General features: G+C 48.4%; 1 protein-coding gene and 1 long non-coding RNA gene across 3 annotated transcripts; one reads left to right on the forward strand and one right to left on the reverse strand.

Annotated features, from left to right (window-relative positions):
- Positions 1–16,475, reverse strand: LOC117803437. 2 transcript variants are annotated; one of them, XR_004627301.1, is made up of 3 exons: positions 16,214–16,475; positions 6,580–9,663; positions 1–5,688 (listed from the first exon to the last, which is right to left on the reverse strand). It is a non-coding gene; the product is annotated as an uncharacterized LOC117803437 (long non-coding RNA). The 2 variants fall into 2 exon arrangements; XR_004627300.1 differs by lacking the exons at positions 1–5,688; positions 6,580–9,663 and adding an exon at positions 14,439–14,779.
- On the forward strand, positions 11,901–26,773 carry NEK2 (NIMA related kinase 2). Its single transcript, XM_002917177.4, has 9 exons — positions 11,901–12,654; positions 16,660–16,914; positions 17,787–18,004; positions 18,304–18,544; positions 20,696–20,778; positions 21,579–21,705; positions 22,594–22,810; positions 24,242–24,367; positions 25,945–26,773. Exons 2-9 carry the CDS (start codon positions 16,819–16,821, stop codon positions 26,169–26,171), a joined length of 1,335 nt encoding a protein of 444 aa, XP_002917223.1. The 5' UTR covers positions 11,901–12,654; positions 16,660–16,818; the 3' UTR covers positions 26,172–26,773.

The following is a 26,773-nucleotide window of genomic DNA, read 5'->3' on the forward strand; positions in this document are numbered from 1 at the left end:
TAAGGACATGAAAAGAGGCTCAAAATCATTAGTTAGGGAAATGCAAATCAAAACCACAAGATACTAGTGAACGTCTATTAGAATGTATACAATTACAGGCCTTCAGCAGCAAATGCTGGTAAGAATGCGGAGCAACTGGAATTCTCGCGTGCTGCTGGTGGGAACATAAAATGGCACAGCCGCTTTGGAAAACGGTGAGGTAATTTCTTAAATAAACATGGACTTATCACATGATCCAGTTATTACACTCCTAGCTATTTACCCAGAAGAAATGAAAGCATCTGTCCACACAAAGTCTTGTCTACAAATGCCCATCCACACTCGAATGGATAAACAAATGACAGAATTAAAAAGAAATGAACAGGTGATACACGTGACCATGGATGAATCTGAAAAAATAATGATGCAGAGTGAAAGAGTCTGGACCAAAGAAGGACATAATGTACCCTTCCATTTAAATAAAATTCTGTAAAATGGAAAGAATGTATAGAGGCAAAAAGCAGATCCGTGGTTGCCTGGGAGGGGCACAGGGTGCAGAGGGTGGATATGTATCTCCTGGTAACGGTTTCATGGGTGTATATGTATGTCAAAACTTCTCAAAATGCACACTTCAAATGTGTGTCATGTATTGTACGTCAGTTAAACCCGATAAAGCTATAGAACAGAAAAGCACCGGTATCTCCAGCATTCCCAGCCTTACTGCCGCATCCATTGCCTAAGGATGGAGGACGGAGGGAAGGGGGAGAGGCTGAGGGGTCCCACAGCCCTCACACCCAGGCACTGTGCTCACTGACCCCCATCCATACACACACCCTGAGGACAGGAGGCAGCCTGTCCCCACTCCTCAGCTCCTGCAACAGAAGACCACCTGGGCTTGCCTGCGGTCTGGCTGGAGGACAAAGTCAGCGGGGAATGAGGTCATTACAGTCCTTGGAGCAAGAGCCCGAGAGAATTCATACAAACATCAGGAAACATTTGGTCCGACAGATGCTCTAAAACCCTTTGGACTAATCTCCTTTTTTCATTTCATTCATCTTTGCTGCCCATCCGCAGCTGGATCTTTCCACAGGACTGGGGGGCTCTGCTTAGTTGCTGTCCTGCAGTCATGGGGGGTGCTATAAGGAGGAGAGAGTCCAGGAACCCGGGCTTCACCCAGGTGACACCCCAATGTAATGGGGGACCATACTCAGATTTTTAAGGATTTGATTTTTTTCTTATTACATGTAATTACATTTATAGTTTCATAAGGGTTTTTTTTATGGAAATGTTTTTCAAAATTGCTCTGAGGGTACTGAACTGGAAGGTAAGACACTTTGCAACCATATTGCCAGCAACCCTGTTTCAGGGCTTGGAGGTAGTTTATTCCGTTAAGAAATTTAAAAATCTCCCATGTACTCGACCTCTCTGATTTGTGCCCAAACTGAGCTCAGCTTACCCTTCTGCTAGGTAGGAGACTCCGAAATTCCAGCCTACTGTATATGCATGATCACAAATTCAAATGATCAGTGTTTGCATAATCGGCCCACTCAGCTGTTCTTCTGGGACCCAGGCATTCAGGTCAATAAGCCTTAAGGAATTCCTCTATCTCGGGGGATAGATTCCCAAGGTCCTGGGACTGACTCCCCTCCCTCACACTTCCCCACTCTATCCTATCATCCCTGTCCCTTTTCTCTACTAACCTCCCCCTTCCCACCCTGCTCAACAGGAAACACTAGTAAGAGCTGACATGGGGCTCTCAGGTGGCCAGGCACCGATGTGAACCCTTCCTATACATCCCCCAGCGGATCTTTACAACACCCCTCCAAGATGGGGAGAATGATTATTCCTATTTGACAAATGAGTAAACTGAGGCAAATAGAAATGGGGTAAAGGTACAGTTTCCATTTTTTTAAAATTTATTTTTAGTTTAAAAATTTTTAATTGCGGTAAATTACATAAAACATAAAATTTACCTCCTTAGCCATCTTCAAGTGTCAGTTCATTTGTGTTAAATATATTCACACTGTTCTGCACCCAACCTCCAAGACTCAAACTGAAACTCTGTCCCCATTCAGTACCACCACCTCACTTCCCCCTCTGCCCAGCCCCTGGCCCCTGGCATTCCACTCTCTGTGTCTATGAATTTGACAACTCTCGTTACCTCCTAGGAGTGGAATCATGCAGTATTTGTCCTTCTGTGACTTACTTCACTTAGTATAATGTCGTCAAGTTTCATCCATGCTATACCATGTTGTCAGAACTTTCCAGAGTTTCCGTTTTGTAAGATGAGTTCTGGAGCTGGGTGGTGGTGATTTGCACAACAACATGAATGTATTTCCTGCCACAGAACTGTATACCTTAAAATAATTAAGATGGTAAATGTGTACTTTACCACAACGAAACCACCACCAACAAAGACCGATGAGATGTGCCCAAGGGCACGCAGTGGACAGCGGACCAAACCCAAGTGGGCGGGCTCTTTCACACCGTGCCATATACATTCTCTCCCGAAGAGACATCACACAGACCAAGCCCGAAGCCCCGAGTCCTTCCGGAACAACACAAGATGCGTGCATGGCTGTAGATTCGGGTTCAGGGTTTATCGGCAACGGCAATGCGCAGTCTGCCCAGGGTTTTCGGGGGGAGACAGCTTAGAGGCTGGGGCGATGGGCTCAGACGGAAGACCGGAGTACCAGTGTATGGGGAAGGTTTATAGGCCCACAGCTGAAGGCTTAGGGGCCACCAAATGACCTGAGACCAGGACAGGCTGGGGAGAGAGGGTGTCAGAAGGTTGTGTGAAGGTGGGTGAGCCAAGAAGCCACATTCCATGAAGGGCCTGGGTGGGGCCAGTGGGGCTAACTGCTTCCCTTAGCTCTTCCCTTACCCCTGAGGAGCAAAGGAGCAGAGGGAGAGAAACGTCTCTCCCCAAGTGGCATCTGCCCCTCTTTCTTGGGGAGGGACCAGGAAGAGGGGGCAGGGACGGGAAGGAAGAGAGTCAAGAACCTGGGTGGTCACAACAGTCAACTCAGCACAGACCCCTCCATCCCTTTCCCTGTGTCTAAGCCGTGACTGTGGCCTGACTTGGGGGTTAATCTTCTTCCCCACATCTCATCCCCCTTTGACATAAGAAGTAGATTACCACTAAAAATGTCTTTTTCCTAAACAATTTCAGATCGTTTTTAAGAATCCAGATAATAATAGAGACATATAAATAATAAAATAAAAGCAAGGATGATGGGAGGAAAATATATATCTGAATGGAAGGTTGACAGGAATATATAACCTTTATTTCCTCTCTCTGATTTGTCGGTGCCCGAGCATATCTTTTGCGGGAATGTTAGTGTTCTCACCCCATTCGGTGAGCCCCAGAGGGGAAGCCAGGAAAGCCAACTGAGGGAATATCGCTGATAGTTATCTCTGCAGGGGTTGGGGTGGGTCACGGTTGGGAAAGGGGTCAGAGCCCACCACAGAAGGAGACTGAACTCAAGAGCAGACCAGGAAGGTGTCACCCGTGCAGATAGGGCCAAAGCCCTTTGAGCTCAGGGGAGGCCACTGTATCCCAGCCTCTTCATGATCCTGACAAACTGGCCCAACACCTGGATTATCTCCCAGGAAATCTTGGAAAGGAGCTAGTGAAAAGCCTCAGTCCTAGGATGAGGTGTGTAGGCCCCACCTCGGCCCCTGTGCAAGAAGAGGCTGGACTGGTCGTGCCATGTAAGCAGGCCTGGGAGTCCAAGGCCATGCCCCCCCCCCACCCCCAAGTCCAGCCTCACCCAGTAAAGCTTCCTGATGAAGGAGTGGGGCAGGGCAGGAAATGCCCGTGGAAATGCCTGTGAGCTCGCTGAGTGTGCATGTCTCCCGTGGCCTTTCTGAACTGTCCCCAGCAGCGGCAAAGCTGGTTCAAGCTCGGAGCTTTATTACAGCTTTCAACAACCTTCTGCTCTCTGGGTCACAAAGCGAGGTGCTCAGAGGGAAGCCCTAATCAAGAAGTCGGTGGGACAATAGGAACACTAAGACCACACTCCCGCCCTCCCTGGTGCCTGGAGCCCCGGGCCGCCCCGGCTCCTAGGAAATCTTTATGGCTGACTCCACTTCACACACAAACCTATTGAGCACCTTGCTCTTCCCCTCAGAACCTGTCCTCCCCAAAATGCCACCAGGCTTCCTTGTTTGGATCCTGCAGAGGCCCTGAGTTTGCACTGTCTGGGGGGGTAATGATGGTGTTGCCTTATCTTAGGCCAGACTTCCTGGAGCAGGTTGGGGCCCAGATTCCTGACAACTCTTGGCTTATAAGCCCTCAGGCCTCTAGGGCCCCGAGCAAGCCAGCCTCCCCAGTCCTCCTGGGTGGCGAGAGCACCGAGCCAGCCAGGCAGCCAGTTTGAGAGAGGGCTGGGGTCACGCTGAGGGTTTCTAACCAGCTCCCGATGCTCCAACACTTTGGGTAGGAAGGCCTGCTTTCCATAAGCAGATAGGAAAATAATAATTATAATAAAAGAATAACTAGCTAGTGTTTCCTGCCTTTGTACTGGACCCCACACTCACACGCATTATCTAGTACACTATTCACAGCTTTGGAAGTTGGTGGGAGGAGTTAGGTGCTTTTTTTTATGCCCTTATTAAATATAAGAGAACAAAACCTCAGTAAGCAGAAGGCCAGTTCTCAAATTGGACCCGTTTGCCCCCAGAGCCACGCTTGTCCCCAGTAACAGTGTTTCTCAACTTCTGGGCGCATCAGCAGTCCCGGGGGAGCCCCACCCCGGAGTTCCTGATTCAGTAGGTCTGGGGTGGAGCCTGAATTTGCATCTCTCAAAAGGTCCCAGGTGGCACTGGTGATCCCAGGAGGCATGCTTTGAGTCGCCCTGCCCTGCACAACACCTGCGACCCCCAATCTCCTGAAGAGACCCCCTGAGTCCCCGGCGACCCTCTGGTGTTGTCACCTGTGGTCTTTACGTAGAACATCCAGCCCTGGCGGGTGTCACACATCCATGCCACCGGGGCCACAGAGTCCCTCGTTCCTCTCCCCAAGACGGGGCTTGCAGAGGGGGCACACACGAAGGTCCCCATCTGTACTCGCGATGCACAACCTCTCATGACCCGCAGAACACTTAGCAGCGTGACGAGGCTGTTTATACACACCCGAGCCCTCTTTGTGCTCACATGGAAGCGGGAGGTCAGGGTCAGGGTTCGCTGGGACAGCAAGACCCCCAGCGAGCCGCTCCTGGCACCTTGCTCCTGTCACTGCTAATGCCCTGGCTCCCACTGCAACGGAAGTGCCCTGAGGACAGGCCCCCCACTGCACACCCAGCATCTGGAACAGTGGCTGGCTCACAAAAGGCGGACAAGAAGAATGAACGGAATGCCCCAGTAAACCAGCGATGGTGGACCAGCACGTGAATAAGTGAATGAACCAGCTCGGGACAGACTCAGGGACAGGCCGGGAGCAGGGAGGAGCGGGACTTGCTGAGAAGCTGGACTGTTAACTTGGCCGGACAGATACATCAGAAGAACAACTGTTCTGGGACCCTCGGCATCCCCCTGTCCCTTCTTGGAAGAGGTCGCCTCTTCACACCGGACAGAGGCAAACCGGCTGCTGGGGCTGCCGTTACAAACTCCACACGCGGGGTGGCTTAATCAAGAAACTGCCCCACAGTCTGGAAGCTGGACGTCCAAGATCCAGGTGTCAGCGGGGTTGGTTCCTCCTTGAAATCCCTGAGGAAAATAGGTCAGGAGTGAAAGTGAGGCTGTGGGAAAACCCAGGGTGCTTGGCCCCAAGCCGTGGACGGGAGATCACACCCAGGCATTCTTTCGTTCTTTCATAGCTGCACCTGCTCCCTGGGGTGGGTAGATAAGGGCTGAGGGCCAAGGGCCGAGGGGGCCCCGGGGGCAAGCCCCACCCCGCAGGTGCTGCCCGAAACGGCCGTCCTCCTCTAGCCGGCGGCCTCGAGAGCCTGCCCAGCGCACACCGGCCAGAGCCGGAGTGGCCACGGGAACAGAGGGCTGGCACCGGCGTTGCAGCCTTCCCTTTCCCGCGATTCCTGTCCTGGGTGCAAATGACAACACCTCCCCCTCCCTGCACCTCTTTGGTGTGGCACAGGAAGAAAGGACCCCGTGGGCCTGGCTGAGCAGCTGCAGTGCCACCCCTTCTGAGCCTTTCCTCTGGCCTGGGGTCCGCTCGTTCCAGACCCTTCTTCACTTCCTGCAAAGGCCCATTGAGGCCCTGGGCGTGCGGAATGGGGGGGCTCTTCTAACTTGCTTCTGTATTGTGATTTCCTTTCTCGTTCAAGCCAGCTCAGGAAATGCGGTTTTAAGACTTTTACCAACAGCTCCTAAGGAAAGCAGCCACCAATAATGACGTAAAACAAGCCATTTGATGGAGAACTGCTTTTGACCCAGGCACCATTCCTCATTTCATTGACCGTGAGCAGAATAGAGCCAGTTTTGGTTTCAACAGAATCCCAAGTTCATGAAAGTAGACAGCCCCCGCCCACACACCCTACGTGGCTGGTGTCCGCCTGTCCAGGACCCTCTGCTCCCCTCACTCTGCCTGGGACCCCCCTCTCACCCCACCCTCCCTCCTGGGCCTTCCACACGGTCATTTACCTGCTGCTGACTCCAGATCTCTATTTCTCTCCTCCCCGGGTCGTCTGTCCACTGCACAAAGGCATCTCCAGTGGGAGGGCCTGACCCCCTCCTCCGCAGGCTTCCCTCCTTCCCGCTGATGTCTACGCAGCACGGTCATTCGCCAGGTGGTGCATCCAGGAACCTGGGCTTCTGTCTCCACTCCTCCCTCCCATTTACTGCTCACGTTCAAGCCACAGTGGCCCAGTCGTTCTATCTTCTAAACATGATCGGAGGGTGTCCTCTCCTCTCTGTGGCTATTGTCTTGGTTTAGGGGCCTTCAAATGCCCCGGATCCCACAACAATCTCTTCTTTGGAGGCCCTGCCTCTGGGCATGGAATCTTTCTCCAACCCTGATGTGGTCTGTGTCAGTGCACATCTGACGATGCTCCCTTCCTCCTGCTGAGCCCCTTCAGTGGCTCCCTGTCACCGTCAGGATGGAGCATAACCTCCCAAGATTCAAGACCTGTAAGGCCTGCTTCAGCCTCTTGCTAGAATAGCATCGTCACACACACCCACGGCTGCCCCTCTGTTCTCTATGCCCCTGGCACTACCCTCCACCCTGGCCTCAGCTCCTTGGCTAACTCCTACTTGACCTTCAAAACCCAGCTCAAGGGTCAGTCAGGTCCTGAGGCACGTTCAGGAACCTGTCTGTTCCCCAGAAAGCAGAAGTTTGCTGTGAATCTTTCAGTCATGGGGTCAAGGTTTCTATATTGGGACACTGCACATCTAGGCACCCCCAAGGTTTGGGTCCTCTAGAGTCTAGTCTCTCACCATCCTCTCCTTCTCTCCCACCTCCACCCCTCTTCCAAAAGAGTATGCTGGACTACATAGGTGAGGGGCCAGGCATCTCTTCAGTGCTTTCCAGAGGGAGGGAAGGACACCTTCATCTGGTGACAGGCAGGATGGCAGAGACAGGGCAGGGCTGAGCCGGCTGCAGGCAGTGCTCCTAGCGGTTCTGGTCCCTGGATACCCCCCAGAACCACTGGTGGGATGTCCCCAGGTCACAGAAACCCGGGCCCTCGCCAGAGACCCTGATGCAGAAGGTCCCAGGTGTGGTCCTGGCATTTTTGTTTTTAGGAGAACAAGCCCCATAGGGCTTCTGATCGGCACTCAAGTTGAGAACCATAGGATATTGAGATCAGATAGGAGGCGTCGCCCGTACTGTCCTGCTAATCATATGAAGTTACGGTGCCAACGCTTGGACGCATTCATCGTCTTCCATATTTAAGTTAGAGCAGATGCGAGGCCAGTCCTCCGGCTCTGCTCTCCCCTGTATTCTCAGGGAGAAAAGGCTGGCGCCGCCGCTCTGCAGGCCTGCTGCCCCTCGGGAGCCTCCCTGAGAGGCTGTCACCGACCAGCTGGGTCGAGTGCTTTCCTGGCCTTCCCAAAGCTTGGGCCCAGGTCTGATCGGGGGCTCCCAGGAAAGGGTGCCTCAGAAGCAGACGCTGTCCGCGTGGCGTTTCCGAGCAAAGCGAGGCCGAAGTCATTGTTCCCAACTTGAGCCTGCACGGGAGTCACCCGAGCTCTGTGTTAAAGGGCAGGTCTGGGGAGCAGCCCGGGAGTCTGCATTTCTAACAAGCCCCCAGAGGACGGCGTGGTCGCTGTCCGAGGACCACACTCAAGGGTTGGCACCACTTACCAACAACACCGCTCTGGCTATGGGCAGGCTGGGGTGCTTGCAAAGAGGAGCTCCATAGCCACATGACCAACTGTCCCAGTTTGCATGGGACCAAGGGGTATCCAGGGACGCGAGGCTTTCAGCGCCACAACCCGGGTCAGCTCCAAGCAAGCCAGAATTGCAGAATGAGGGGTGCTGCCTCCAGCCGGGGTCCCTAAGCAAAGGGGCGATGCTGAATTGTCTCGTTACCACCCCAGCCTCATGTGCCCAGGTGGCTCTTCTCATCTCTCACAGGGAGTGCCTCACTGGCTCGCTGCTGGGGCAGGGCTTGCTGTGGTCCAGTCGTTCAGGTTTCGTCTGGCTTTCCTTTCTCTGTGGTGAGGCTGTGAGGAGACTACAGCTTTTCCATTTGTAGAAATGACCCTTGTCCCCAACTGCACCCTTGCCCCTGTGTGCACAAACACACGTCTGCACAAATGCCGGCCAACGTGTGGCTGTCAAGGCTGACGGCCCTCCCACTGAACCAGGCTCATGCTGCCCTTTGACTTGTTTTCCCTGTAGGCCCTTGTTCTAACCAGACTCCTTGCAGGGGTCATATAGTTTCTGAGTGGTCTGAGGAGGCATGGGGGGCTTTCTCAGGGTTTAGTGAGCCAGACCTCCAAGAATCTGTAGGGTGAGTGGGCCCATTTCTGCTTTCTCTTCTTCAGATGAGAACTGGGATGGTGGGCTGAGGTCTTAGGCTTAACCATTCTGAGCCTCAGTTTTCTTCTGTGGGAAATGGGAATAAACCAACATTCCAACCATGGTTATGTGGTGAAGAGTAAAGAAGAGTGAGTAGCCCAGAGTGTGACATGGATGAGTGGCCTTTATCATTCCTGGCTCCCCCAAGCCACATCAGCCATGCCAGGTGTAACCCTGGCCTCAGTTCACCAGACACTCCAGGGCGGCCCTCCACTGCTGCCCAGGGTGGGGGGCACTGTGAGGGCGGCAACACAGGCCTGAAGAGTAATAATACATTGACAGTCACCAAAACCTCCTCCAATTAGGTCCTCTCTCTGTGCACCACAAAATTGCTCCAGAAAAAACAAAAGTGCAAAGAATACCTTTCAAATGAAACCACATCTTAAGAATACTCTGGAAGACTGGCATTTAAAGTAATCAGTAGCAAGTTCTTTGACAAAGTGATGAGTGGTCTGTGTCACAAATAATCCCCTTCCCTAAATTACTTGTGTGGTAAATTCTGATTTCATGTGTTGCGTTCTCTAAAGGCAGGGATTTAACGAAGAACATTGTGCTTGGGGTTCAAATTATGTATTTGGGAGAATGATGAATGTCATTTCTCATAACATCCAGCAAAAGAAGGACTCTGGAAGAATGTATGGGAGTCTAGGGTTCACTCCAGAGGCCATGCGGCAGATCTCCCCAGAGGAGTTTCCAGACGTTTCCTGAAAAATAAGAGAGGAAGAGTGAGGTCTCTGCAATGTGTCTCAGACCAGAGGGAGGCCAGTTCTGGAATTTGAGGCCCGTGAGGGAGGGAATTAGCTCTGAAGGGCCACAGACCAGGGCATCTCCTCCCCTCAATTCCCCTCAGCTGCCTGTCTGCCCTGGACAGGTAATGAGGAGGAAGAAGAAAACAAGAGAGAGAGAAAGTTAGCTCAGCCAAAGAAGGGTGGCAGGCACCCGGGAGCCATTTACATCTGCTCAGCAATGCGGAAGTGAATTTAAAACCACCTTGAAAACAGCTGTGCCTGGCCCTTGCTCTTCTTGTCTCGAATGCCCTCGAATGCCACGTTGAGAACCCGCCCAGGGCAGAGTGCCACCTGGGAGCAGGCAACGCAGAGGCGAGGTGAAGGAGCCGGACCCTCTGGGGCAGTGTTTGTCATCTGAAATGCTGGCCAGGGCAGGCGGCTGGAGATCACATAGATGCCTGTCACGGGGGCGCCTGGGTGGCTCAGTCGGTGAAGCGTCTGCCTTCAGCTCAGGTCATGATCCCAGAGTCTTGGGATCGAGCCCCACACCAGGCTCCCTGCTCAGTGGGGAGTCTGCTTCTCCCTCTGCCTCTCCCCCTGCTTGTCTCCCTCTCTGTCAAATAATGAATAAAATCTTTTTACAAAATGCCTGTCACAGAGCCCAGCAGTCAGCTGAACGTCTGGTGTTGTGTTTCCCTCCGTAACAAGAGAATTCTACTATAAACCATAGTAGCGATCACGTCGGGGTATCTATGGCAGGTCAGACACGACACCCATGACTTCACCCAACCCTCAGGGAAACCCTGTGAGGGAGGCATTATGTCCCCCTTTTCTCCAGGGGAGGGACCCGGGGCTCCGGGGCCCTGGGTAACTGCCCGTCGTCTCATCCAGCTTGGGTGTGTGGGGCCGGCATCTGCCTCAGGTCCGTGTTGCTGAGGAGGAACACAAGAGCCCTGCTTTTCCCTCCCACCCTCTCTCCACGTTCACACTGTGGCAGTGGGTGAGCTCTCGGGGGTCCAGCGAGGGGGCGAGGTCTGGTCAGTGGGCAGATGCCAGGCCTCACGGCACAGCGGTTAGAGCCGAGCCTTCTCTAGACATTGGATCATTGCCGTTGATTTTTTTTAAATCCCCTCTGTCCTGGACCAAAGCAGGCCAGCCACACAAACTGGCTGTCAAGATCCTGATCGCTCGGAGGACGGACGCCACCGGGGGCTGCCACTCAGCACCCTGAGTTCACAGTTGCCGTATCTGTGCCGCCAGTTCCTCCTTTTTGAATTCCCCGTGGGCAGTTGCGAGATGGGATCGGTGCTGGCCCGGGGCTGGCCGGAGCTCAGTGACCAGTCACCACGCGAGACCTGTCGCCACAGGCTTTCCCTTCTGCGTCTGCCCCGGGTTGTCCTCCCCGGCTACAGGCTGCAGCCCTGAAGCTACTCTCCGGCGGGGCTTGGTCAAAGAATGAGCGCTGAGAAACCACGAAAGGGTGTGGGGCACTTCCTCCTGGACTGAACCCAGACTCAAGTTCATTGCCGATGGGAGGCGCCCGGGGAGCTCATGACGCGCCCTGCCCGCGGAGCAGACCCAGGCTGGTGCCTAGACTTTCGGTTCTTTCCCCTGAAAGTCAAAACAGAAGTTCCTCCTCTGACTTCCTGTGAAGCCTCCTCACTGAGCAAAGGCAGGCCAACAGCGCCCTTTCCGCGGCCTCTGCGGGCTACTGGTCACGATCCTCGCCTTTCCCGTGGAACCTCATCCGTGGCCACCGGGAAGGTGTGTGCTGTGAGGAACGTGAGCTCCATGAGGCACCTGTCATGAGCATGCAACTTGCAAGCAGCCGCAGGCTGATGTCAGGGGAGTGGGGCAAGGAGGGTGGGAAGGCCACTCGTTCTGGGGACAGGGCCGGGCAGAAAGGCAGGGCCCCACAGGACACACACACACACCCCCACACATTATCTTCCTTCACCATCTGGTCCTGCTGGCTTCCACACCACTCGACTTGAAAATGCTCCTATGGGGCGTCTGGGTGGCACAATTGGTTGAGCATCTGACTGTTGATTTTGGCTCTGGTCGTGATCTCAGGGTCGTGGCATCGAGCCCCATGTCAGGCTCTGCGCTGCGAGTGGAGCCTACTTAAGATTCTCTCTCTCTCCCTCTTCCACTGTCCCTCTCCCTCCACTATCTCTTTCTCATAAAAAATTTGTTTAAAAGAAGAAAATGCTCCTAGGTGGGTCACAGGATCTCCGAATGACCTAATCCAGTGTTTCCATTTCTGCACTGACTTTATTTGCTCTTTCGACAATATCCGGCACTGTGGACCACGCCCACATTTTTAAAAAACCATTTCCTGGGTTGGAAGCTGGGTTACAAGTTATTTCCCTATTGCTTCTTGCCTCTTTGGTCACTTTCTTGGTGTCCTTTGCTGGCTCTTCTGCCTCCTCGTGCCCAGTATGCCCTCCAGGCTCCTTTCCCATCTCCCTTATCACTCTGCCATTCTCAGGGCCTGTTCATCCCCACACCTGACCTCTGTCGCCACCGACTTCCAGCTCTTGTCTCCAGCCCAGACCACTCTGCTGAAACTTCGTGTCTGGCTGCCCACTGGTCAGCTCCCCCAGAGGCCCTGAGGCTGAACGTGAGCTCAGTGTCCCCCACGCCAGCAGTGAGGACACCACCACCCATCTGCTCACTCAAGCTGGGAGTTGTCCTCGTTCCTCCCCTACGTACATCTGATCTACCTCCCAGACAGGTCTGCCCCCCACCACCTTCTCCATTCCCACAGCCACTTCCTCAGTTCCGTTGGTATCATATATCGCCTGGGTTTTCCTACCATAAACTCCACGTTCACGTTCTACGGTGTTATCAGAGTGACCTTTCCAGAGCACAGTCTGGTAATGAGCGTCTGCTCAAAGCCTCCACGGGGATTCCATCAGGAGATTGCATCTGCGCTCGGGTCGTCCTGCTCACCTGTTGTACAAGGTAAGCACACTGCACCCTTTGCTTTGCCAAACTGCAGCCCCTCCCTTGCCTCCCTGCTTTTACCCACAGTCCCTTTCCTCCTGATTCCCGCCTGTCCTTTAGATGTAGTTCAAATGCTGCCTTTCCGGGAACATTTGCCCTGGCTGGCAGTCCCTGCCATCCTCATCAGATCCGGGCTCCTCCTTCTGGGCTCCCTGAACATTTAGGGAAAGCTCTCTGAGCGTGATTTTCGCACTGCATAGGGATAGCTGATCTGCACCTGTCTCGCCCTTCCAGGGGGACCTCTCACTGTGTCTGTCGTTCAGTCAGTGTTGCTGGTAAAGGCAAAGAATGAAGAGAGAGGGGATGTTGAGAAATCTAATGCAGACATTGCTACTTAATAAAAAACTGTCACCTGGGGTCATACCAAGAGTCCTGGCTCTGACAGTTCTGGTGGATGTTCTGGAAATTGAGATAGAATCATAACGTGTCAAGCTGAAAGGGTCATTTAAGGTCATCTAATGTCATGCTCTCATTTTGTAGGGCCCAGAGAGGTGGAACAGATTCCCTAGATGACACAGCTCAGCAAAAACAGAAAGGGGCTCCTAGACATCAAACCCCCTGCTTCTACACTTTCACTCTGCTGCCCCCTGAAGGGAGAATCGAGAGTGTTCTCTAGAAGTGGCTAAAGTCCCTTAGAAATACCTTATGGCCTCAGCATTTGAGATTAGTTTTAACATTCTTCTTTACCAATTTATATCCTCAATATCCTCAGAGATAACAGATATCCTTAATTTACAAGCATTATGAAAAATCATGTAAAACTGGTGAATGGCTCTCTTTGTCGGAAACTTGATCCTTATATTGAAGAGAACTCAGCCTTGGACACACTATCCCTCATTACAATGTGGTAGCACTCAGAACTAAACGCTATTTGGTTTTCAAAGATAAACTGCTTCTCATCATATTCTTCTCTCCTGACGTTAAATCCAAAGCTGTCTCTTAGCTTGCATCTTGCCCTTCTGGTTTATATGAAAGTGTGTCACTGCTAGGGCCAGTCTCCATAACACCTCATTCTTTTTTTCTAGAACACGGTTATCTACTCAGCACATATGATGTCATGCACATTTTTTTCAGAAACATATTTTAGCTTCTGATTTTTATAAACAAAGAATCTTTCCTTTTTTTTCTCTTTCTAGAAATCTTTATTAAGTAAGCACTTTAAAGAATTTCCATAATCCCTGACTTCAGATTACTCCTGGGAATTGTGGAAAGAAAACACACAAAGCATTTGTCTGAGGCTCGAAATGTTCCATATGCAAATCTCAGAGCTTCCTGTCAGGACAGGCCCCTGCAGGTGGACTGGTGTGCGTGTACTAACACCTCGGTTATTGTGTAGTGATTTACAGCCCTCTAGTGGGCCTTTCACGTAACATTAAAAGGGAGGCAGAGGGCACTGAGGTATGGCTTGTTCTTTTGTTTGTTCCTTCATTTGTTCCTCCCTTCCTTCCTTCCTTCCTTCATTCACTCATTCATTCATTCATTCATTCAACGTACAAATGCCAGTGGAGTGCCCACTTACGTTCCAGGCACGTTTTAAGAGCCGGAGATACTGCAGTGAACAAAATAAACAACAACAAAATCCTATGCGTTGGTTACTTAAGACAAAGAAGACAGCGAGTGGAACACATTTGGAACAAAGATCAGGAGCTTGATTCTAAACATGTTACGTAGAGAGACCTACTAGTCTTCCAACTAGCTTCTCTTCAAAATGAGTTGGTGTCTCATGAGCAGAGCACACATAGTACAGATAATCTCTTTATTTGGGATTTCACCACATTGCAGTTAAAACTGACCACAGGAGCAAGAATGTGAAGACAGTGAATTCGACCCTGGGTGTGAGCGAGAAGTTCGAGCCTTGGCCCTGTTCTCATGGAACTGCTCAGCTCTTTGTTCTTGGTTTCTATCTCAGTTCTCTATTTTCTTAAGTCTTCCCACGATTTGCAATGGCTGAATTTCTCTGCACACGGGCACGCGAGTACATCTGACTCCTCTGCCTCCAGGGCTGCATGTGAGTCCTCCTCACGGGGGGATCTTTGGCACCTGGCAGGGTCTCAATTTATATTTGTTGAAGGATGAGTTTTTGCTGTAATAGGTCAGAGAAGCTGGATATTACATGAGAAACTAGTGATACAGACTAGTAAATGGCATATTCTGAATGCGTAAAAAACACAGTTAATTCCTCTTTTGGGAGACCACCGTGGGTTGAAGGCAGTCAGGGAAATTTTCAGGGAAGAAACCGGGTGCAATCCGAGTCTTCAAAAATTGGCAGAAAACGGAGGAAGGAGAGAGGAAGTGATGGGGGAAGGGGTGTTTCCTGTAAAGTGTTCCTGATTGGCTTCCACATGCTTCTGGCCTCCAGGTCTCTGCTCTGGGCTGTCCTGCCCCTTACTCCCACACAGTGGTATGGACTAACTCTGGCCGGTCCTTAGGGTTTGTCCAGTATTCCACACAAATGGAATAACAGGTACAAAGTTGATAGTGGCAGTGGTGGTGGCAGCTGAGAAAGTGTGCCAGGTTTGGGGAACCGGGGCAAAACATGAGAGCAGAAGAGTGGCCAGAGACAAGGTGCAGGACTGGATTTAGGGCAGGCCAGCCAAAGAGCCCAATGAATGTCAATCTTTAAGAAGTACTAAAATAAAAAAATACAATGACAATTAACTCAGACACTTGTGGCTCCTTACATAACTTTTCAAACCTAAATTGGTCCTATTCCCTTGAGGTAAGACAGTGTCATTGAATGTTACTTTAAAAATGCTTCTGGCTGTCAATTCTAATTATGCTATATTCAGTGCATGTAAGAAATTACTTATTTTTAACAGAAAGAGGTTTGTAATTCTTATTAGTAGAAAATCAAGTTCCTTCCAACTCCATGCTGAACAGATATTTAAAGAAAATTGACCTACTTATGCACTGCCTTCTGATAATGGACTATTCCTCCATTCAGGGCTGGCCCCCTCTTCCAGTAAAAATGGGACTCTTTCATCTGACTAGGTGAGCTGGGCGCCCAGAAAAGGCTATATCTTATGAAGTTTTGCCAATTAATTATGTGTTTGGCACCCCAAAAAACCTACGTGGTAGTCTTTTCTAATAAAAATTTTTTTGTAGGAGTCTTAAAGGTAAACCTGACTGTCTCTGCCTGAAAGCCACTGTATTCTCCTGGATATTCCAAAATATCAAGGACTTCCATATTCTACACTGAGGTTTTGCATACATCCTGTGCATGTTAGGCAGGACTCTAAATTTAGTGTTCAAGAATATAGTCCCTCTAGGGTGACTACGCCCTAAGGTCATGTGTAAGCTTTAAATCATTTCTATGAGTATCCACTGTTTTCAAATTGATTCTTCTCTTCCTGGCTGTTGGACCTAAAGCAAGTAATCTAACTCTTCTGTGCTTCCGTTTCCTCATGGGAAAGTACACTAATTCCTGCATTATAGGTTTGTGTTGAGGAATAAACGAGACAACACATGTAGAGTGCTTGGCACAGTCCCCGACCATAGTCTGAACCCGTTCACGCACCTTTAGTAGAGGTTCTGTACTTTGCGTCTCAGCACTCAGGTCCCACCACGTCTTCAGCGTGATCCCGCCCAGGCTCAGGGTTCAGGAACCTAAGAGGAGGGCGTGTGCAGAAGAGAGTGGGTAGTGTGAGGGGTCATAGTGCAAAGGTCGGAAGGCAGCTGGTGGCGGCAGAGTGCAAAGTAGTCCGAAGAGAGGTCGCGGGACTTCGATAACCTTGGCGATCTCAGCAGGAGGGACAGACTGGCGGAGACACGCCTACACCTGCTTTGTATTCCCCGCCTTCCTTTGGTTTAGCTCCGCCTCTTTCCCCCACGGGGCGCGGGGAGGGGTGGGAGCTGAAGCCGACGCCGAGGGGGGAGCCGACGCCGAGGGGGACGCCGACGCGGTTGCCTAGCGATACGCCTTTCCCAAGATGCCTAGGATGTTGTGCTCTTCTAACCAATCAGAGAGGCGAAGCGACCTCACCGCGGGCCAATAGGCTTCCAGGCCAGGGCCCGCGTCGGTTAAACCGGGCTGGAGACTGGAGCGGCAATATAGGTAGTGTGGCTCGGAGGGGTCTCGGAGCCGGCGGAGCGACCTGCAGGAGACCTGCGGAGGGCCCGGCCATGCCCACTCGGGCGGAGGACTACGAGGTGCTGTACACCATTGGCACGGGCTCCTATGGCCGCTGCCAGAAGATCCGGAGGAAAAGCGACGGCAAGGTGAGCGCGGGCCACCTCCGTGTCTCCGCCCCCGCAGCGGTTCCGCCCGCCTGCTGCGAGCGCCCTCGGGGCCCTGGGAGGCCGGGGAGCGAGAGGCCTGGGGCTGTGGGTCTCCAAGGCGGGGTACCTGGAAGAGCTCATCTCTTTCAGGTCTGTGTCTGTCCTGGGTCGCTCAAGGGCTGGAAGACTGCGTCTTTTGATATCTCTCTTTTCTATTTTCCTTTCTCTTCCCTTTTCCTCCTTTTTCCTGCTTTGACTTGCTAAGGGCCTCCCATTAGTGACAGGTAGCTGTCTTGAGCTCTTTTGAGAGTAGAGTAGTCCTCTTGGACCTGGGAAAGAGGCAGGACCACCAGAACCTGGAGATTTTGTCTTGCAGTCAGAACTCATTTAAAATACCCATTCTTTGGATTATTGGAGTCTTATTTCCCAGTGTGTGTAGGTAGATCGTATACAGGAAGAAATAATGGAGAGCAAACTGCCTGGCTACTGATGGAGGGATCTTTACTAGGGTCTCTCACCCTGGAAAAGTTTGACTGGTTGGAATGATGAGGAACTTTGACTACCTCTGCCCCAGCTTTGACCACAGTACCTTCCGCCCACCTGCCACAAAGCAACTGAGGGTAGGAGGTTGGAGGAGGCCCAGTATGCCTCATCCCCCTCTCTCCCATTGCATCATTTATTGCTTGAAATTTAGGGCAAAGTTATGGAAATAAACGCAGGGGTTCTTATGTTCATTGAACTAAATTAGATGATAACGACCGTCTGATCTATTTAATAGAGAAGTGCCTTTTACAATTTTCAGAGGTTAGAATGTTCATTCTTTGTCTTTGAATATAATGAGTTCATTCACACCTTGGAAATTCTTACTTCAGATATTAGTTTGGAAAGAACTTGACTATGGCTCCATGACAGAAGCTGAGAAACAGATGCTTGTTTCTGAAGTGAATTTACTCCGTGAACTGAAACATCCAAACATCGTCCGTTATTATGATCGAATTATTGACCGAACCAACACAACACTGTACATTGTAATGGAATATTGTGAAGGAGGGGACCTGGCTAGTGTAATTACAAAGGGAACAAAGGAAAGGTAAATTAATCTTTTAAACTTAAGCTGAGAATAGGCCAAGTTTCATTTCTGTTAAGCATTCTGTTGTAGGATTGGGGATGAAGTACTTAGCAATGTGGAAGACTGTTCTTGTATTTGTTTGGTGGGTCCATAGCACTTTAGAAAATCCCTGGTGAATCAACACCCATATCTCTTATTGAAAATAAGAGGTTTTTTTCCCTATTTGTACACTTTGAAAACAAACTAGATACTTCACATTGTCCCATCTTTTTAATGGTTTTGTTCAGAAGTTATATGCTGTATAACTGCTTTGGTTTCAGACAATACTTAGATGAAGAGTTTGTTCTTCGTGTGATGACTCAGTTGACTCTGGCCCTAAAGGAATGTCACAGACGAAGTGATGGTGATCATACCGTGCTTCATCGGGATCTGAAACCAGCCAACGTTTTCCTGGATGGCAAGCAAAATGTTAAGCTTGGGGACTTTGGGCTAGCTAGAATATTAAACCATGATACGAGTTTTGCAAAAACATTTGTTGGCACGCCCTACTACATGTCTCCTGTAAGTACTTCAGAATTTAGATACTTTTTAAACATCCTAATGCTAAGCATTCAAATGCAGGGAAATTGAGATTTTGTTCATTTGTTTGCTTAGAAATACACAATAGCCAAGGATTAATAGTGTTGTTTATTTTAGATTTCTGTTTTTCCAAATGGATCACCAGACTGTTAAATTCCTCTATATCAGCAATTAAAGTGAAATGCTTTTTTTTTTTTTTAAGATTATTTATTGAAGAGAGAGAGCGCATGCATGAATGCATGAGTGGAGGGAGGGGCAGAGGGAAAGGGAGAGAATCTCAAGGAGATTCCCAGCTGAGTGCCGAGTTCAACTCGGGGTTCAATCCCAGGACCCTGAGATTCATGACCTTAGCTGAAACCAAGTCAGACTGAGCCACCCAGGCTCCCCTAAAGAGAAGCTTTTATTCAGTGACTGCCAAGTGCTGGGATTACAAAGATGAAATGGCTTTTGTCTCTGGCCTCAAGAGCAACATTTCCCAAAGTGCCATGGGTCCTGTACACCAGCTTGGACTTATTTGGAGGGTTTGTTTAAAATGCAGAGTCCTGGGCCCCAAACCCAAATCCAGTGAATCTGGATCTCTGGACTGGTTCTTGCATGCTGCTTCACCCCACCCCCTTCCACTTTTCATTTTGGACTCCGCCTTTTAACAGACTCTGTAGATGATTCTTGTGCAGGCAGATTCAGGAGTCACCTCAGATAGCACGTTTGTACAGTGTTAGCTTCTTGTACTGTGCTTTTTTTTGGTTGCCTTTTCCGGGGGCAAAGCTGCAGCCCACCCACCTTATGTAGCCGTTCCTTCTGTTGCTGGATATTTTGTTTCCAAACTTTCTTACCCTTCTAAGAAGCCCTGCTCTGCATACCTTTGTGTGAATTGTCCTTTCTTTCTTTTTGGTTATTTCCTTGGCATGTAGCTCTCAGAATGAAATTGCTAGGTCAAAGGATAGGAACTGTTTATGACTCTCTAGATGTTAGCTGATGGCTCTTGAAAAGCTTGAAGCAGTAAGTGCTATCACCAGTGTGTTGTATATGAAATCTGAGCAGATCAACATGGAGATGTATTCATTTTTTTTAACAGTTCACAAACATTTCTAGGATTTTCCAAATCTTTTTGAGTTATTTTCACCAATCTGACTCTAGTATAAAACTTTGTAAATTAACAATTTTGTTTTTGACTAAGATTAGACATTGCCAGAACCGTGTCATTTTCTCAGTGGATCAGATTCCAAACAGAAAGCCTTTAACATAAAGGAAAATTCTCCAGAAGTGGTTCTTGGAAAATTTGAAACCTGTGTAATTCTTTTGTTCCTTTTCCCTCCTGCTCTTGTAATTAGATAAGTTCAGCCCTCCCTAAGGCATTGATTGTCAGGAAGTGGTATCAGACTCACCTGTTGGGAGTTTAAAACACCAAGAAGCTTCCTGAAGGTTTAAAACAGCAAGAAGCTTCCTGAAGGTTTTGGTACTAGATTCTGTGCCCTCTGTAGAGAATAAGAACTATGGTGGACTATTACTGTATGTGTGGGAGACAGGCAAATGATTAAACTAGAAAATAAGAATGTTAATACTGTGATTTATACTGTGGACTAAGGGGAAAATATATAAATGGATAAATCAATTAGCCATTTATGTCTATATCCATTTAAATGTGGGCCAGATATATGTTTTGGTTATTCTGAAATTTTTTCTGGTTCTTTTTCTTTCTCTGGTTCTTTTAAAATGGAGTTTCTAGATTATGAATGCCTCGAGGGTAGAGGTTTGAATTATCAGCGCCTGATCCATTGTAACACAATAACGTTTGTGAGTGAAAAATAAGTGAATGAATTATATGGGACAAAGTATATTAGGATAAGATCATTACCTTTTCTCCATTATAAATTTGAAGATAAAATATAAAGCACTGTCTTTTGTTATTATAATACAAGATCTGACATAAACTGAATGAGCCTTTTTGATGTTTTTGTTGCAGATATAAAAATATTTTATAATATAAAATTTTTTCCTTTTTTTTTTTTTTTTTTGCTCTGAGTCAATATTACCAAACGTACAGGTTCCATTTTTGTCTTGGGTCATTTTGTAAGTTTTAAAACAGTAAACGTTTAACTCCTCCTACATTTTTGCCCTTTCTTCCTCCGTTAGGAACAAATGAATCGCATGTCCTACAATGAGAAATCGGATATCTGGTCACTAGGTTGTTTGCTGTATGAATTGTGTGCATTAATGTAAGTATGATGAAGACAGCGTTCTGGTCTGAGGTACAGTCACAGAGGCTTGTCACCTTTCACTGGGTTCCGCCTTTTGAGCACCTGTGCTTATTCAAGTCTGAAAGACTCATACCTTGGGTTAAAATTAAGATAGATGGACAGCACAGACCTGTACCCCTGAAACAAATAATACATTGTATGTTAATTAATAAATAAATAAATAAATAAATAAATAAAAGTTTTTTGGAAAGATGGACAGGTTAAAAAATTATTTCCAAATTGATGGTGTAACCCTGGGACTGTTTCATACTCCTCACCTGGCTCGATGCAGCCCTTGCTGGACTGATGCTTAGCTCAAGGGGAGGGCACACAGGTCAGGCCCATGGAAGAAATGCAACAAAAATCTAGGGGAGGGGTCTGGGGATCTGGAGAACAAGAAAGAGCTCCCATTCTTTTTCTTTTTTTTCCCTTCTAAACTATTCTGTAGAGCAGTGGTTCTCAGCCAGGGAGCAGGAAACAATTTTGCCCTCCATGGGACATTTGACAGCGTCTGGAGACAGTTTTGGGTGTCACAGCTACAGGTAGCTACTGGTATCTCATGCAGAGAGGCCACTGGTGCTGCAAAATGTAGTAGGATGCACAGGACAGCCCCCCTAACAAGCATTACATGACCCTAAATGTCTAACGCCAAGGTCGGGCAACTTCGCTGCAAGACAATCCCAGAAGAAGCCTAAATTCAAACTGGAGCTTCAGCTGTGCTTTTGATTTCGTTCCTACTCTTTATTTTCATTTTTACATGAAAAACATTTTTCCCCCAGGCCTCCATTTACAGCTTTCAACCAGAAAGAACTAGCTGGGAAGATCAGAGAAGGCAAATTCAGGCGAATTCCCTATCGTTACTCTGATGAATTGAATGACATTATTACGAGGATGTTAAATTTAAAGGTAAAGAGTATAAGACTATATTGTCTGTTTCGATCTTTCAATTACGTTGTGGAGTAGTGTATTTTCTGTCTTGGAGCACTGAAACTGAAGAAGCATTAGCTGTATTTCCTTAGCTAAATCTACTCTGTTAATGCCAGTGAAAATGTAAATTTGGCAAATTGTGCCTCCTTGCTGGCCTACCTTCTGTGCTGTCTTTATGTCTCCTCCCTCTCTCTGCCCTGCTAACAGATGGCTGGTAGCAAAGCAAGATTGCAGAAAAGCTCCAAACCCTCAGCTCCCTTGTCTACCTCAGTGTGGCAGGTGGTAAGGGAAGGGGCCACTAAGAAGACTTCATTACCCTGCCTCTCTCTCCACTTGAGAGATTAGAGACCAGAGGTGGGGCAGGGGAGGGCTGGCTAGAAAGAGTTGAGCGGAAATAAATAAAGAGATTAGGTGGAAAGAATCTGGCCATGGGATGGGGAGGGAGATGTCCTAGGGTCAGGTTGATGTAAGAGCAGAAGTTCAATGCTATGGAATTACAAAGGAGGGTAATGGTGACCTAACACGACTGAAAGTCAGAGAGACTCTTCAGAGATACAAGGGCAGGGCGTGCCCTAGAGCAGACCTAGCAGTGCCACCAAGCACCGGCTCAGGGACTGAACTTTCTTTAGAAAGGTTAAGGGGAAACAAAGGTAAGCTCACATCTGCATTACCTTGTGGACCCAGAACCTCATGGGTTAATAAAGCCCCCAGTGAACTTAACCTTTCTAGGTGTTTTAGACCCATCCATAAAGGAGTCCTTTCTTTCGTCTTGGAAATGTATTCCATTTTTCATGCACCTGCTCTGTTAGGATGAGTGTTTATTGTGTTATGAAATCTGATTATAACACTGAACATTCTTCCCCCCAGGATTACCACCGACCGTCTGTTGAAGAAATTCTTGAGAATCCTTTGATAGCAGACTTGGTTGCAGAAGAGCAAAGAAGAAATCCCGAGAGAAGGGGGCGTCGATTAGAACCAGAGAAGCTGCAGGATCCCAGCCCTGTGCTGGGAGAGCAGAAACTAAAGGAGCTGCAGCTGCAGGAGCGAGAGCGAGCCCTCAAAGCTCGAGAAGAGAGGCTGGAGCGTAAGTCCGAATGGGGGCAGCGCACCGGAGCGCTGTGGTTCGATGTGCATGACATCTGTTTGTGAACAGAGTATTTGATACGTGTATGTTCTACCAGAACATTCTTATAAATATTTGAGAAACCAAAACACGTATTGTAAAATAGTAAGTGAAGCGCGTGGCACCTTCACGCTGAGCGTCTTTCTGAGCTTGGTCGCTCTTACGGTTGGTTACTGACCGTGATGACCCTTACACATAGCCGTTACGCTGTCCCGTGGAGCTACTTTTTCTTTCCCTTCCTTCCTGTATTTACCCTGAATTTTTTTCCCGTTGTAAAAGAGGGTTTTCACATTTGCTGCCTTCCATAATAAAAGCCATCACTTTCACTTTCTGATGTGGCTTCCCCAGCACAGTCCAGGTGTAAAATCCTGTTGAGTGGGGGACTCGACACGTTCAGGAAACTCAGTAAAGCGCAAGGTGTCCTAGGTCCGTAGACACGGAGGAGTATTCACTGATGGGGTGCTAATGTGTTCTTGATGGTGGAAGTGTGTCCCCTCCCCTGTAGTACGAGCCGCTACCCAGGTTTTCCCCCGATGCAGGGTAGTGACAGCTGGGAGGCCTCACGTCAACATTAAGGGATAAGGGAGGGGATGACGACTGTCTCCTGCCACCCTCGCGGCTCACTTGGTTTTGTTTGTGCAACTTTATGGCCAACGGGGACTATAGATACGTTTGTGTTTAAATGAACTTACAAAGCATCCAATGCATTCCTGACTGTTTTACTTTCCGATGATGGTCGTATAGGGCCCAGAGATGTGCTTTCTGCAGAAGTATGATCTATGCTCACCCAGAAACCTTTTCTTGATGCTTTTGTCAAAAGAATTTGTAAAACAAACCTTTTATTAAAACTTTTCCCGGTGTTCTGTAGTTTCTTATAGCAACTGAAATCTGAGCTTTCTGAATTCTGGGCCATGAATTTAAAAACTGGCCTTTGTTCCTGATCTAAAGAAGCACCTCCTGAGTTGCGGTTTTTTTCTCTTCCACTTGGGTGCTGTCACTCACCCGGAACAAGAAGGAGGGTTTGTTCTGTGAGGTCAGGTAGTGCCCAGAAAATGGACCATTGCCCATTCTCCGTAGAGAGCAGAGAAGGCTTTAGTTGTTTATTTTCCCAAACGGGTTCCTCTAAGACAACATGACCAAAGGTTGACGCTAACTTCGTATTTGTGCTTAAACCGGTCCTTAACGAGAAAACCCGAGCAACACACCGCATACTGAAGGGCTGAGTTATAACCTAGCACAACAGCTGACCGGGGTCTCTGGTGAGAAAACCTTCCCAGCGCCGGTGAGGCCCGCTGGTCTTAGTGAGGAGAAGCGGGGAGATTGCCAAGTGTGGACTGTCTTCTACCTGTTGCCTCCCGTTAACGTTGTTCTTGTCCCCTTGCCTTTTTAAAGAGAAGGAGCGGGAGCTTTGTGTTCGGGAGAGACTGGCAGAGGACAAGCTGGCTAGGGCAGAAAGTCTGTTGAAGAATTACAGCCTGCTGAAGGAGCAGAAGTTCCTGCGTCTGGCGAGTGGTCCAGGTATGAGAATCAGCTCTGCCGACAGAGGCTCCCCCCCCCCATAAAGGAGTGGCCCCAGTATTGCTGCCCTGGGGCTTTGGCAGCCCTTGCAATTGACAGAGTCTCCCGTTTTAAGATGGAGTGTATTGAATATACGCATTTCGATGGAAATAATAATGATTCTGTGATAGCAGTGATTTTCTTCCTGGTTCATAGACTCGAGGCAATGAGTCATGATGATTGCATCTTCAATTTTATTCACCTCAACAAACTGCGTGTGTAGTTTTTGATATTTGTTTTTAAAAGTTAGGTACATTTTTAAAAATGTTGTGCATTTCAGATTTTTCTCTGGGTATTTTATCAAAACTCTACATTTCTCTCCGTTTTGCCACCGCCTTTATAGGAAGTATGGCTGAAGAGGTGTGATGAACCGATCATAGACTAAGCCATCACTTTGGGATCTTTGCTAAGACCCTTCACATTGAAATGGGTTTGTCAAAACTCGGTTGGTTGACATCTCCGTGCGTTGTTTGTGTTCCTCCCGTTACTCGGTGTCGTCCGCAGACAGTCAGCCTTCCCAGCGCCCTGCCTTTGCGGGCCTTGTGCCCTCGCTCTGCTCTGTGAGACGCGGTTGGTGCGCCCACCAGTGAGCCACCTCTAACGGGCCTTCTCCGGGCCACAGAAACCCTACATCCAACTTAATCTGCTCTTTAAGATGATAGAAAATGCACGGCGTTAAACCTCTTTCCTCTAAATTTCTTTATGACATAAATTGTTTCTTATAGAATGTTTTTGTTGGTTTTAAAAACTGAGTATCTGAATTTTCCAGGGAAACTGAGGCAGAGTTCTTATGGCTCCCTACTACCATGGAGGGCAGCATTGGTGAAGGGTGTCCTTTCCATCTGGAGTATATGGAGAGAGAATTTGGTCACTTCAGGGAGCATGACAGCATTTTGTATCTGGAACAGACAAAAAAAAGATACCTACTTAAGTCAGTATGATGGCTATAATAACATAGAAGAAGTGAGTGAAGTAAATGAAAGAAGATTTATATAAAACTTGGGCTTCATCTCTTTTGAAATATCTTCTTTTTTCTCAGTATTGCTACCTACCATTTATTTCAGTATTTTTAGACTATTTATTCCAGCTTTTCTCCTTATGCTACCCACAAAGACAAAATAGGCTGAAATTATGATCACTGTGGTAGAGCAAAGAAACATCTTTATCTGGGTGAGTTTCATGCATCAAACCTGTTGTTCCAGAATTCTCGAAGGTCCTGCCAGGTCTGCTCCTCCAGGGAAAGAGTTTATTTACATCTTGCCCTGACAGTGGTTGAACAAAGGCTGAAAAGAGCTAGAGCAGGACGCTGTGTTGTTAAGAGAATATGTTTCTTGGCGCATTCCAGGATTAAGTTTTTCAATGCTGTGGGTTAAAAAATGGATTGATTTCTGCCAGCATCATGGCCCTACCGTCCTAGCCCAGAGAAAATAACGCAGGTCCCCAGATTTCAAAGGTGAACGGAAAGAATAAATGGTTTTGAGAAGTCTGAGAAGTATGGAGGAGTTGAACTTAAAACCCTTTCTCTTTTCTTTCTAAAGAACTTTTCGATCTTCCATCCTCCATAATTAAGAAGAAAGTTCATTTCAGTGGGGAAAGTAAAGAGAACGTCCTGAGGAGTGAGAACGCTGAGAGTCTGCTCACCTCCAAATCCAAGTGCAAAGACCTGAAGAAAAGGCTTCATGCTGCTCAGCTCCGCGCTCAAGCGTTGTCAGATATTGAAAAAAATTACCAGCTGAAAAGCAGACAGATTCTGGGCATGCGCTAGCCTAACAGAGAGACCCAGAGCTGTGCCCGGTAGTTAGCCTGGCCCGCCCTTTGAAGATTGATGTTCAACTGCTGTAGCCTTACGTACTTGGTTCCGTGAGCCGTGCCTTTCTGTATAGGGAGCAAGATACCTTGGAATTGCTTTGGCGGTTCTTCTGTGTCCACACCTTTCATTTTTCTTTCTTTATAGAAAGATTGACATTTTCTTGGTTGGTTGGGCTTTTAATCTGTTGTGTGATTACTACTGGAACATGAAACATGACATTCTGAATGTTGGGGGGAAAATAATGTTAGGAAAAAAAATACCCAGATGTAGCACTTAGAAGTTTTAAACGACTGAGTGGTCTTAAAATTGTCATGCCTAGTTGTAAGGTTTTAAATGTTCTTGAGCTTAGAAAACCTAATTGGATACAAATTGGCCACCAATACTGTGACATCTCGCTTATAAATGTCCCATTGGTCTGCAGTGGAAATCTGTCACCTCTTGTGAAATTCATCTCTGTGATGTCTGTATTCTTCCTTTTTATTCTATTTAAGTGTGTTTGAGCTGGCTGTCATTCACCACCTGTTTCTCACTAAATAAAAGACTTTAGTTTTCCTATA

The sequence above is a fragment of the Ailuropoda melanoleuca genome, chromosome 8 (genome assembly GCF_002007445.2).
Source record: "Ailuropoda melanoleuca isolate Jingjing chromosome 8, ASM200744v2, whole genome shotgun sequence".
NCBI classification, from domain to species: domain Eukaryota; kingdom Metazoa; phylum Chordata; class Mammalia; order Carnivora; family Ursidae; genus Ailuropoda; species Ailuropoda melanoleuca.